This window comes from Rhinolophus sinicus, linkage group LG10 (genome assembly GCF_036562045.2).
Source record: "Rhinolophus sinicus isolate RSC01 linkage group LG10, ASM3656204v1, whole genome shotgun sequence".
Taxonomy (NCBI): Eukaryota; Metazoa; Chordata; class Mammalia; order Chiroptera; family Rhinolophidae; genus Rhinolophus; species Rhinolophus sinicus.
Window position 1 is genome coordinate 87,626,487 of NC_133759.1, and position 12,361 is coordinate 87,638,847.

The 12,361-nt window shown below is 37.7% G+C and overlaps 1 protein-coding gene across 1 annotated transcript; it reads left to right on the plus strand.

Annotated features, from left to right (window-relative positions):
* Positions 1-7,441: 7,441 nt before the first annotated feature.
* Positions 7,442-12,361, plus strand: LOC109451110 (double-headed protease inhibitor, submandibular gland). The gene is made up of 6 exons (XM_019739040.2): positions 7,442-7,575; positions 8,164-8,171; positions 8,714-8,835; positions 10,363-10,405; positions 11,624-11,730; positions 12,187-12,361. The coding sequence occupies exons 1-6, from the start codon at positions 7,509-7,511 to the stop codon at positions 12,230-12,232; spliced, it is 393 nt and encodes a 130-aa protein (XP_019594599.1). The 5' UTR covers positions 7,442-7,508; the 3' UTR covers positions 12,233-12,361.

Consider the following 12,361-nt stretch of genomic DNA (forward strand, 5'->3'; position numbering starts at 1 on the left):
CCCCTTGTATTGTTATTAAGTAAAAAAGAAAGAAAGAAGGCTTGAAATTTTTCAAGCATGAAAATTTCAGAAAAAAAAAAAGTGAGACAAAAATGACGCTATTTTCTTTGGCAATTCCAGGATGTATGGGATGGTTTAGAGATTCTATAACATGTGAGACTATATCTCCTTCCTGGTTAGTTATAGGCTATCCTATACATGTCATGACCAAGACATTATTTTTTGAGAAGTAGTTGCTTTGTTATATCATTTTGAACATGTTATGGAGATATACACAACAAACCCTTTACATTTCTTTTATTATTATCATTATTTTGATTATGATTATGAATATTAGGTAATATACACAAAGACTTTGTTATCCCATGCTTAGAACTTAACCAGTCCTTGGTAATCATTCTGAGCACCAGAGAAAGAGCATGGCTTAGGAACAGGGTAGGGTGGACAATCGGGTTGTCTAGAAAGGGATGAGACATGGACAAAGGCCCAAGGACCCAGTAAAGGTCCAAGGTGGAGTGGAGGCCAAGAATGAGATGAGGACAAAGGAAAATAGAGACTGGACTGAGGATCAATGACTGGGGATACAAGTGTGAATGTGTTGAACACATTATTTAGGATTTTTAAAAAACTGAAAGTTTATTTTTTTGAGACACAGATTAGAGGTGAATACAAAAAGGTCACAACAAAATAGTTGCGTTAAATATCAAGTAAGTTTCTGAGTTGTCTCCTGATGGATAAGTTATATCCTGATGGATGGGAGGCAATTAAAAATCAGGCCCATCTCACTGAGGTTTCAGAAACCAGCGCTATAATTCTAAACCCAAAAGTGACGAGTGATCCTCAGAGGACTAAAGACAGCAAAGGTATTTCTGTCATCTCTTCCTGGTCACTACCACAGGTTACATATTTCTCTATAACTAGTATTTCGTATTTCCATTTTCAGAATGTAGGTTTTAATAGATTTATCACTATCAAATTCCTTATTTTCTCATGCAAGGAACTCACCTGAAGTCTTCCTCTCTCCTTCAAGTCTTCAGAAAGCCCATGTCTAGACTATGGGTGAACAAACTTTTCTGTAAAGAGTCAGATAGAAAAGAGTTCAGGCTTTGAGGGACATTTAGTGTCTGGCACAATGACTCAATGCTGCTGTTGTGTAAATAAATGAATTTACATTATGTAAATAAATATACATGTGTGTGTTCCAATGAAACTATATTTACAAACATAGGTGGTAGGCCCAATTTGACCTGTGGGCTATAAACCAGCAAGGGGTAAGAATCTGTCTCTTTTCCTTCTTCTTTGTATGTTAACTGTCTTCTCTTTGCTCCCTTCTATACTTTTAAATACCAACCACACTTCTCATTCTATGATAATGATAATAGAAAATAATAAATGTTAACATTTCAAAACACTTAATACATGCTTGAAACTGAGAAAAGCACATGGCAAGACCCAATGTAATGTTCTTTGTGACCTTCTTAGTTGACTTTGACCAAGGCCAGTGTCATATATTAAACAGTTAGGTTATAGTAAATGAAGAGAATGTGCCCTTCAATAACACTCTCTGTGGCCTTTACCAATGGCATTTGTTTCTCTCATTTAAAAAAGCATAACGACATATTTTTTCCCTGACACCATCTTGGCACACAGATAGATCCCTTTTCCTTCACAGCATGGAAATTAAAGTTCTATCTAAATAATATGTGACTGTAAGTCATCCTTCAAGCATGAAGGAGAACAGAGAGAAAGCTTTGTCAATTGAAGATCAGTCCCAGGAAAATAAATCAAATATTTGTCATTCTTGATGGAATTTTCATTTGACCGTAGAGCTCCTTCTGGGTTATTTTGATGTGCTGCCTTCCTCCCAGCGCTTGTAAATATTATTCAAGCCTGTAGACATCTTACATTGCATTTTTACCTTATTTTCTTCTTCTTTTATGGATGTGAGACTCTTTTTGTCTTCAGTGGACTTCTTCAGTAACCTAACCGACTTGCGTGTCTTCATCCTTGTGTATTTGTTTAATATCCAAATGACCTCTTCCAAGCAGATTTGTTTAATTCCCCTGTTTGAACTCCAGCCACCCTGCACTAGAACAAAGCAAAAAGAGACAAACCTGAAAACTCGGCATTGTCTTCCCTACGCTCTTGGGTCCTCCACAGAGTTAATCACCAACTTTGATAAGCTCTTTGCTTCAAGCCATCATCATCCAGACTGACCACAACAGCCTCATAAGTGATCTTCCTGCGTCAGCCTTCTCCCTTCCATTGCATTCTCCACTGTAGGCAGAATAATGGTCTGAAACCCAAATTGGATGGTATTATGCTTAAAATTTTTCAGTAGCGTTGCCAGCTCCCAAGACGAACTCCAGACATGCAAGGGCTTCTGTTCACCTCTCCATCTTCAACTCTTGCATTGCATTTCCCTTATGCCCTTGACTAATTTTCTTGAATCTGATCTTACATGTCCCCTCTTCCTAACATATCCACCACTGGTCCTTCTCCCATTTTTCCCTTCTGTTTCACAAGGTCCGTCCCTCTAAACTCTAGACTAATTTGTTCTCACCTCATTAAAGGTGCAGACTATTTTTGGAAGACTTCCATGACCTCTTTTTTCTCAGAGTGTGAATTAATTATTTCTTTGTTATGGTCCCATAACGTCCTGTCCTTGCACCTATATTACCAGCTGTCATTGTTCTGTTGCTTATTTACAAGTCCATCTCTCTCACTAGACTATGTCTTCTTTAAGCAAAGAGACAGTTTAATATTCTTGTCTATATCCCCAGTTCCTAGTACAATTTCTGGTATGGAGCAATTGCTTATTAAAAGTTGTTGAGTAAACCTAGATCCTTAAGATAAAACTTTTAAAGGAAATTTAGGACAGACATTCTCAGTTCTGGCCTATGACATGAAGCCTACAAGGATAGGGGAGCACCATTATTCTGCAAAGAATTTAGAGATATTGCAAATTAAAAATTGCTGGCCCTGATGGTTGGAAACAACGTAGTTACATGAACATAAGAACTTATAAAATGTAACTCCCCACCCTCAGAAAAGCTAGATTCATGAGGTGTTTCTCAGAATCATTAGCAAAAGCTATAGCTAAGGAGGAATGCAAAGAGCAGCATGAAACCAGAAAAATATGCTGTGAAGTGTATTGTTGTAATTAACATTGTATTAACTTTCAACTAATTAACTGCTTTTTATCAGCTAAATGTATGATACATAGTGATAAAGACAATCTCAGGAAAAAGGTTATTTTATTTTAGGTTGATATAATCCTAGGCTGACAGAGCTAGAAGAAAATTAGAGATGATTTAGCTAGTGCATTTAATGTATGGGAATCCTGAAGCCAACAGAGGGAAAGTAATTTTCTGAGCTCACCCAAATAGGTGTAAATCAGAAATCCAAATTCAAGTGTGTGGCTTTTACGCTCATATTCCTTACACCAGTCTCTCTGGCCTCATGACTACGAGTTCCATTCTCTTCATGTAAATGAAATTATCTCTCTGATTATGTTTTCGGAGAAAAGGAATGGATTTTGTATTCAGTGATCCTGTAAAAGTGTTCATTATCTACAGAAATGGTCACTTCTGCTCATTTGTGGAGTACTGCAATTCCAAATCTATGGAACATGGGTCAGGAGAAAGTACAGAGTTTTTAGCATATAGTAATGGCATTGGCAGTGAAAAGTGGATGCCAAAGGCTTGGCTTCCATAAAAGAAGTACGGAGAACAAGTGATAAAATGAAAAGTTGCCAGTTTATTATATTTACATCTCTGGATCCACACTGCTTGTAAAACTTTAAGTGAGAAAGTTGCCAGAACTGTTGCCAAGTTCTCGAAACATGAACTGTGTCCACAAAGGATATTTGCTTCGGTCCTGGCCTCTGGTTACAGGACAGACGTGAATCAAACAGGAAATGCCACATCTTTTCCCACCCAGAGGCTGTTCTTGTACCCTCAAAAGAGGTTGGATGAGCTCGAGTTTTACATGGCCACTGAAGGATTCCTGGTGAAGCTGCTAATCCCCGATCAACACTTACCTGGAAGCACACGATAAGATTCTAAAGAAGAATGGAATTTTGATACAGTTGTTTTAGTATCAATATGTCAAACAAGAAATAATAATACAGCATCAACAATGAAAGCAGTAGTTAAAAGTTATTAACTAGTTTCCTTGTAGCTTTCCTTCCCTCTCATCATAAAGCTGGCAGGTAAAGGTGTGTACTTTTGCCTTAGAGGATGTTTGAGTTAAACTGGACAAATGCATAAATAATAGGCAAGAAATGACACCTAGTGGTTTGAAGACTTTAGAAAGGAAACAAAACAAAAGGAATAAAACTTTCAGGAAAAATGAAAGGAACCGAGTTCTAACACTGACCAAGACTGAAAAGGCAGAAACTGCTGAGTGTGTGATTACGAAAAGTGTCTGCCAAACCCTAAGTTCAGGGGTTCTCAGTCTCAGTCAAAATTCACCATGTCCTACGTGTGGCACAGAATCAGGGAGCAACCTCACTGAAGGGACCCATTTATGGCTGCCTTGGGCCATTAGGATGCCAGGCAACAACCGAGATTGTCCAGACCAGAGGGCCTGCTCTCATTTTCTCAGCACTGCTGAAGCATCTTACATCCTCATAAACTGCAATAATGAATGGGGCCAAATCTCCCCAAATCCAGGGAGAACGGAGGGGCTCAGAATCAGATGTCATTTTATTTAGAGAAAAAGAAGGAATAGACCATTTTGTACATCCACATTTCTTGATCAAAACGCACCCCTAGTATGGGGTACATAGGGACGGCTGGGGACCCATGTGCAGTGCAAGTCCTCATCGAGGGGTGGCTACCATATAGTCACAGACACTCAGTTTGTTGTGAAACAAGAACCTTGAGCAATTCATAATAGAAATGGGTGTGGATTCTTTGAAGTGACTTTTCATTTGGGCAATATATTGAGATGATGCTGAGCTCAACATCATTCTATGCATTGTTTTTAAAACCTTAGTTACTGAGTAGGTGGCAAAAGAAAGAAAAATTCAGTCTTGTTAGAATGTATTGATGGGATTAGTTTCTCTGTCATTCCCATGAGAATTTCCAGAAAGGGAGGAACATGAGAGGTGGATTTCTGCACCGTTATTCTTGAACTGTGTGTGAAAAAAGGGGGAAAAATTTTCCCCAAACTTATATTCTTCCTGGAGAAGAAAGCATACACACAAATTAAAACCCAGTTGGTAAGACATTAGATGAGAGTGTGAAAATCAGAGAGGGAATGAAGACTCCTTAACTTTCCTGGATTGGGTTATTACTGACAACTATTATTATTAATAGTGACACTGGAGAGAAGCCATTAAAAATGAGATTTAGCTTCAAGGTTTTGGGAGAACATGTTGACCTCGAAGGTGCTCTGGGATATCCAGAAGGTGATGTCCAGTAAGTAGTGAAGAACTGAGTCTAGGACCCAGGTGGCAGATCCTCACCTTCTTTGGAAAAGGAAGTAGGGCAAAAATCCCATGTTGACAAAGGGCCGTGTGGTGGTGTAAGAAAATATGGCAAAGCAGAAAGAATCATGGGGTCTGATTCACTGACTGGCCTCACTTTTTTTTTTTTGGTTGAGGGGCGGGTCTAGATCGGAAGTTCTCAAGTGGATTTACATGGAACCTTGAGGTGTGTGGTGGAAATGTGGAAACGTAGGTACTCTTGAGCCCTGTCTTGCTTCCATTTAAGTTAACGTCTTTTTAAAAATCTGCTTCTTTTATTGTGTGCCTTATAGAATTACATTTGAGAGGGGGAAAGTTCCATTTCTTACTTAAACAACAGCAAAAAGTTTGAAAACTACACACCCGGATGCTTGTTCAGGGACCCATCAGCTCTAACATTCCCTGAGCCATCGTTCTTATCTCTGTCTTCTTAGAACATGGGAGTCTAATGAGATGCTTCACTGTAACTTAGGAAGAAGATCATTTATCCCATTCACATAAGCTTCTGGGGAGCATTTCATTGAAGTATACATATTAATATTTCGAATGGTGATGAAGCATTGAAATATGGGTGAGGTATAAGTATTCTAATTATACAATGGCATAAACTAAAACTGTAGAATGCTAACTGAGGAAAAGAGGTGGTATTAGAAAATGGAAAATATGAATGAGAGAGGTGTTCCTTAAAGAACTAGAAACAAATGCAGTTACTGTGAAGTCGTATGATCTGAAATTGGAAGATGTAGTTTTGGTCAAGATTCTATCACTCAATAGCTGTTTGCTTTGAAGAATTTGCTTAACTCCTCCAATCTTTGAGTTTGTCCTGCAGTGGATTGTGTTAAACAGAATATCATGGTTATAATCGTATGAGTCATGAGACAGTATGCTAAAATCAGAATTTTCATTAGAAATACAGTGGTGCCTCAGTTTTTTAACGTAATCCATGAATTCTGAAACGTTCAAAAACAGCCGACAGCTAGGTCTCAGGATCTTGCACTCAGCGGAAGCCGTGTGACATGTTTGACTTCTGAGCCGTGTTCGAAAACCGAAGCATTTACTTCAGGGTTTACAGCGTTCGTAAACGAAAATGTTCATCAATGGAGACTTTCGAAAACCGAGGTACCACTGTATCCATTTTAGTTATTGAAGTAGTATATCTTACTGAGGGAAAAGATATTTTGGGAGAGAAGTACAGGCCTAGGATTTTGAAAAACTGGCTCTCCTGATAATGAACTCTGGACTAAATAGAATACATTTAATCTTTCTGAGTTTGTTGTCCCATCTGCTAAATAGCAATAATAATGCTCTAAATAATTCACCAGTTTATTTTAATCATTTAACAAACCTTCAGAGAACATTGTATCTTCATACTCTAGCAAAGCAAGGTGTTACAGTGTGAGCTATTAATGTCATCTACTACTGTAGATTTTAAAGAAATGTCCTCATGCTTCTATTGTCTATTTCAACTTTACTGCATTTAACATACCTTTTTTAAAATTTTTTTATTTAAGTATAGTTGGTGTACAATATTATATTAGTTATGTTAGTTTCAGGTGTACAAGATTGTGATTCGACATTTTTATACGTTACAATGTGATCACCCCACTAATCCCAGTAGTTATCTGTCACTGTGCAAACTTACCCTTTATATGTGTCATTTTAATTCTTATTTCTTCTTCCTACACCTGTGATTTATTTGTCCTCAAATATAGCCCTGCCATTGTATTTGTTAAGAAATCAAAGAATATTACGCAAAATATCTTACGGTCGATGAGTTTCAGGGCGTACACCTTCTAACTGTCTATAAATCAAGATAATAAGGAAGCTTTCCTTGACAAAGAAAAAAAAAAGGCCCTGGCTTGGGTTAACAGCCAATCATCATTGAAAAAGTCAAGTTGTAATGAGGGTGGGACCCTGCCTTCCATGTATATATATATCCACTGTATGTGTGTGTGTGTCAGACTGTTTCTTCTCTCTTTCTCTGGACTTCTGGCCTCAGAGCAGCCCATCTCTACTACCCTCACTCACCAGCACAATGAAGAGCATCACTGCTTTTGCCATTCTTGCTCTGGCAGCTACTACATGGGCTGTCTCACCTCCTGGTAAGTTAGGATTCATTTGAAATGCTCATACCTTTATGTTAACTGCAATATATTCAGCCTTCAGTAATTATAGAATGTTAAAGTCCGGAGATAATTTAGAAGGGATCTATTTGGATTGGTCCAATTAACAAAGTGGGGGTGGTTCAGACCTTCAGGAAGAGAGACAGAGAAGAATAAAAGGATTGTCGGCTCTCCACTCAGTTCCTGATCAGGATCCAGGATTCCTCAGGTTTCTGACTTGCCCTTTCACAAACCACTTATGCAACTTTGAGACCATAACGCAACCCTACACTGGGCGTGGCCACAGGCACTCGTGGATACCTGTGACAGCCCTTCCCCCAATGACCAGGGATTTCCCCCATGTTTTCTTACCAGGATCACATACATGTCTGTTTTCACTCAGAGTTGGCCCTGAGTTAAGACGTGACCTCTCTTACATCTGGCCCGGGCAAGGGATGTCAGGAAATGGTTTTAATTATTGTGAACAATGAATTCAGCTTTGCATTTCTAACTGTGGGATTTCCTTTTTCTCCAATTCCTTCTCTCTAACTGCGTCTCATCCCACTGTCTTCGGTGATCAACAAATAGGGACAAGGGTGAGTGCAACCTTCTCTGTGGTTTTTGTAAAAAGGAAATCAAAGCTAATGTGTAAATGGAGCTGGGGCGATACACAGCTAAACTGGCTCCCGGTAGACTGAAATAATACCTCAGGAGATAAAACTCTTCTCACTCTGATTCTTCTGGTGGCGTTTCTTTTTTTAAAGGTTACAAAAGAAATTTCCTTGTAAAAGGAGAACAGCAGATAAATTGAACTTTTACCTTTGGGTAGCATTTAAACTTTTCTGAATTTTTTTTTTACATTCATTATTCCTTTGGACTCTCACTATAACCCTAAAAGGGGAGATTAATATTCCCTTCTTAAACAGCTAATTCACATTTTGCTTAAGGAATGTGTTAGGTCTGATTAATTTTTGTAGCACAGCAACTTGTCCATTGAAGATCTTCTGGACATGTTTGCTGAAAAGTTGAAGAGGCTAGTACTCTTTCCACTCGTTTTTCTCCTTACCATTTTGATATGAGAATGACTACAGAATTCAAGCAAGAGAATGTAGAGCATTATTTTTTCTTCCAATTACAGGTAGACTGCTCCAAATACATGAAAGAAGGAAACAGGATCGCATGCTCAAGGGAGTTGAAACCAATATGTGGAGCAGATCGGAGAACTTACAGTAATGAATGCATGTATTGCTTCCTAAACCAGTAAGTGTGGTACTCAATTTGAAGAGCCCCCCCCCACCTATTTTTTTTAAGATCACAAGGTCCACATTGGCCAAAATCTCCTTGGTTTTTAAAAACATGGTTTGACAAATCCTCTTTTGTCATGCTCCTCCAATACTCTTTGGACATTGCTTTGTTAAAATAAATAAAATAAATAAATAAATAAATAAATAAATAAATAAATAAATAAATGTACCTATATCTCTAAGGATATATATATTTCTTTGCTATCCAACCAAATTCTCATTCCTATAACACTATCCCTTGGCCATTAGCTGCTATATAGAGAGATTTTTATTCTCACATGGCATTTAAGGAAATTGGGTCTCAGGCAGGAAATATATCTTGGTCAAATTTCCATGAATCTCCTATGTTAACATTATTCTTATTGCATACCAGGAACTCAGAAGACAGCTCTCTCTATTTAGGCTGTTAGCCATGGACATTATTATAAGACTTTGTTCTATCCTTTGTACCCCAGAAGAAATTCATGTTGCTTCTCATGATTGTCTGGAAAAGTCTGGGGAAGAGAGTGAAAGTACAAATGGGTAGTTGGAGCCAGCTGGAATCCCTGCTGTCACCAGCGCTCCAAATTAAATATAATTCCTTACTAGAAGCAACATCTCACCTTCCAGGAAAATGAAAGAATGGTTATTACCAGCCATTCCAGCCATATGAATTCACTACTTTATGATTAGTGGTTAAAATCATGGGCTTTGGTGTCAGACGTCTGGATTAGAATCCAAACTGCGCTTAGGAGATCTGTGACATTAGGCAAATACCCAATCAATCCACTACATGCTTCAGTGTTCTCACCTGTAAGATAGAAATTATACCAGCGTTTAGAATTCGCTGTGATGACACATGTCAAAGTTTACCTAAGCAACAGACACAGAGTGAATACACATAGAAATGAGCTCTTCTTTCTTCTCATTTTCCTCCTCCTTTTCTCTTATTTTCTAGCTCCTCTGAAATTTACAGTCAAGTGCAATAGCAAGTGTTATCCATAATGAAGTCTCTGGGATATGCAAACACATGCACTACTAAAACCATAGGAGCTGAAAGACTGATAAGATCTTACCTATTACATTATCTCATATCCTCTTTTTAGAAGGCAGGAATCTAATACACAGAAAGGAAAAGTGACTATCACAAAATTAACCACACTAGTAAGTGCCAGAAATGGATTTGAGCATATTTTATTTTTCTTAACTGCAAAAATATTTTCACACAATATTATGCCTTTAAGTTTCACCTTAATATTCATGGACTATTTTTAAAATGCCCAATCTTCTAGTGTTGATCTTGAGAATTTTTGTTTGCAAAATGATTATCCATCAAAGATGTTAATGGTCAATATTAGCCAGTTAGAATTGACTATATTAACCAAAAATCCTCATTCTCAGTCCAGGTTAGACAGCACAGAATGACATGGGACTGTGTTTTACTCTGTAGATTATGAAATATCGAGTAAATGCATTACCCAGTCAATAAAATTTTCTCTTCCAGGAATAAAAAAATTGTCCTCAGAAAACTTCATGATGACAAGTGTGTAAGTATATGCAGAAATTTTATTTATTCTTAATATAAAATATTACTATAATTCCTCACTATCATAGAGAAAACCTATGTTAAAATTGTGTATTCTAGAAATTATCTATGACTATATAGAGTCGTAGGTAAGACACCTGGCCAGCCTAAACAGATGACCTGAAGTATAGTTAATTGATTTATCCAGAGGAAGACTCCACAAACTTTACTCATAGCCCTTAATTGGGGCAGATTGTTATACGTTTGGTTATTTTCTAACACTGCAACTAATCAGCAGGTTAAGAAAAGGCTTTCAAGGGTAATTAGAGACTCAAGGATACTCTCATAACAATAAAGGAAGTTATTTTTTTAAAGCACAAAAAAAAAATTCACGAACAAGTATAGAGACAATTCAGGGGTAAGGAGCTGTGTGAGTGGAATGTCAATAATAAAATAGAGTTTGAAGTGTGATACAAGAGAATTGTAAACATGGGGTTTTGGTAGTAATGACAGTTCATTTTAAGGAAGGGCATGCAACGCAATTTGGTGGGTGAGCGAGAACTGTCATCCTGAAACTATTATAAAAGTAGATAAACTGACTTTTAAGGAGGAATAGGAGTTGGTCTGATGGATAAAGAGGGTAAAGCCAAGCAATGGAGGAAAGACATCATGAGCAAACGTACAGGGATTTTCAGCAGCAGGAAACCCTCAGGGAATCCAGTCCTTAGCCTAAGAGGCAGAGCAGATCAGACTGAAGAGATAAGCACAGGTTATGAGGGGACTTTCTGTTGGTGGAGAACAAGATCTAATTTGGTTTGTAAGAGATCACTTTGGCATCAGTGTGGAGGGTAATTGAAATCTCAGATGAAGTATGGAGGCTGGGCAATACATTGGCAGATAATTGCAAATGTGTAGGCAAGACATACCAAGAGCCTGAATGACAGTATGGTGAGGAGAGGACGAATTTGGAAATTAAGTACAAGATTGAATCCACGGTATGTATTTGTCGCTGAGATGTAGAGAATGAGAGAGAAGCGTGGTCTAGACTTGAGCTGAGCTGTCCCTTGCTGAGACTATATTCCCAACACTGTTGGGTCACATTATATAAACTGCGGAGGCTATGTCTTTTGGATGTGGGATTTTGGACTAAATGATCCCTCAAGGTCTTTTAAAAGTTCATCTTCTATGATTTAATGATTTGAAATTGTTTTTCCTTTTTTTCCTTTTTGGACATGGGCAGGTTGAATGCACCCACTATTCAGATGCATGTACTATGGAATATAAGCCTCACTGTGGATCTGATGGAGTAGTATATGGCAACAGATGCTTGTTTTGCAACAGTGTTGTGTAAGTGCTGGATTCAGTATGTTATTTGCAGAGATAACCTTTCTCGCAGAGCCAAAAATCATCTTAGCTTCCTAATAAGTTAGATGCTGCTATGGAACATAAGAGTGAGATGGTTCACTGATCATCATAATATTTTTACAAAAAGTAAGAAGAGAGAAAGAGAGAAAAAGAGAAAGAAAGTAGGTAGTAAGAAGAAACTGAAGCTAGGAAAAGTAAAAATTTATAATATTATTAAATGGCAGATAAAAGAGAAATTTACAGATTTTTTTTTCCTTTGGCTCCTAACACTGGCTTTTACTAGCATACTGAATTATTTTATTCACCATGCTGAAACTCAGTGGTTAACTGCTCACTGTTCATAGTGTGTATTCATTTGCCTGGTTCAATCTAAGGATATCAAACTTTTAATTTAAGGTCTCCAAAGTCTTCCATTTAAAAATATGATTTCTCTTATAGGAATAGCCGTGGTGCAATATTTTTGGCAAAGTATGGAACATGCTGAGTCTCTCTGATGCTGAAGGGCCCCAAGATCCCTTTGGCAGATTCCACATAGAGAACCAGTTTCCTCTAGGATGGATATGTGGGCAAATATATGGATTTGAATCTTCAATAAAAGAATTTCAGCAGAAAA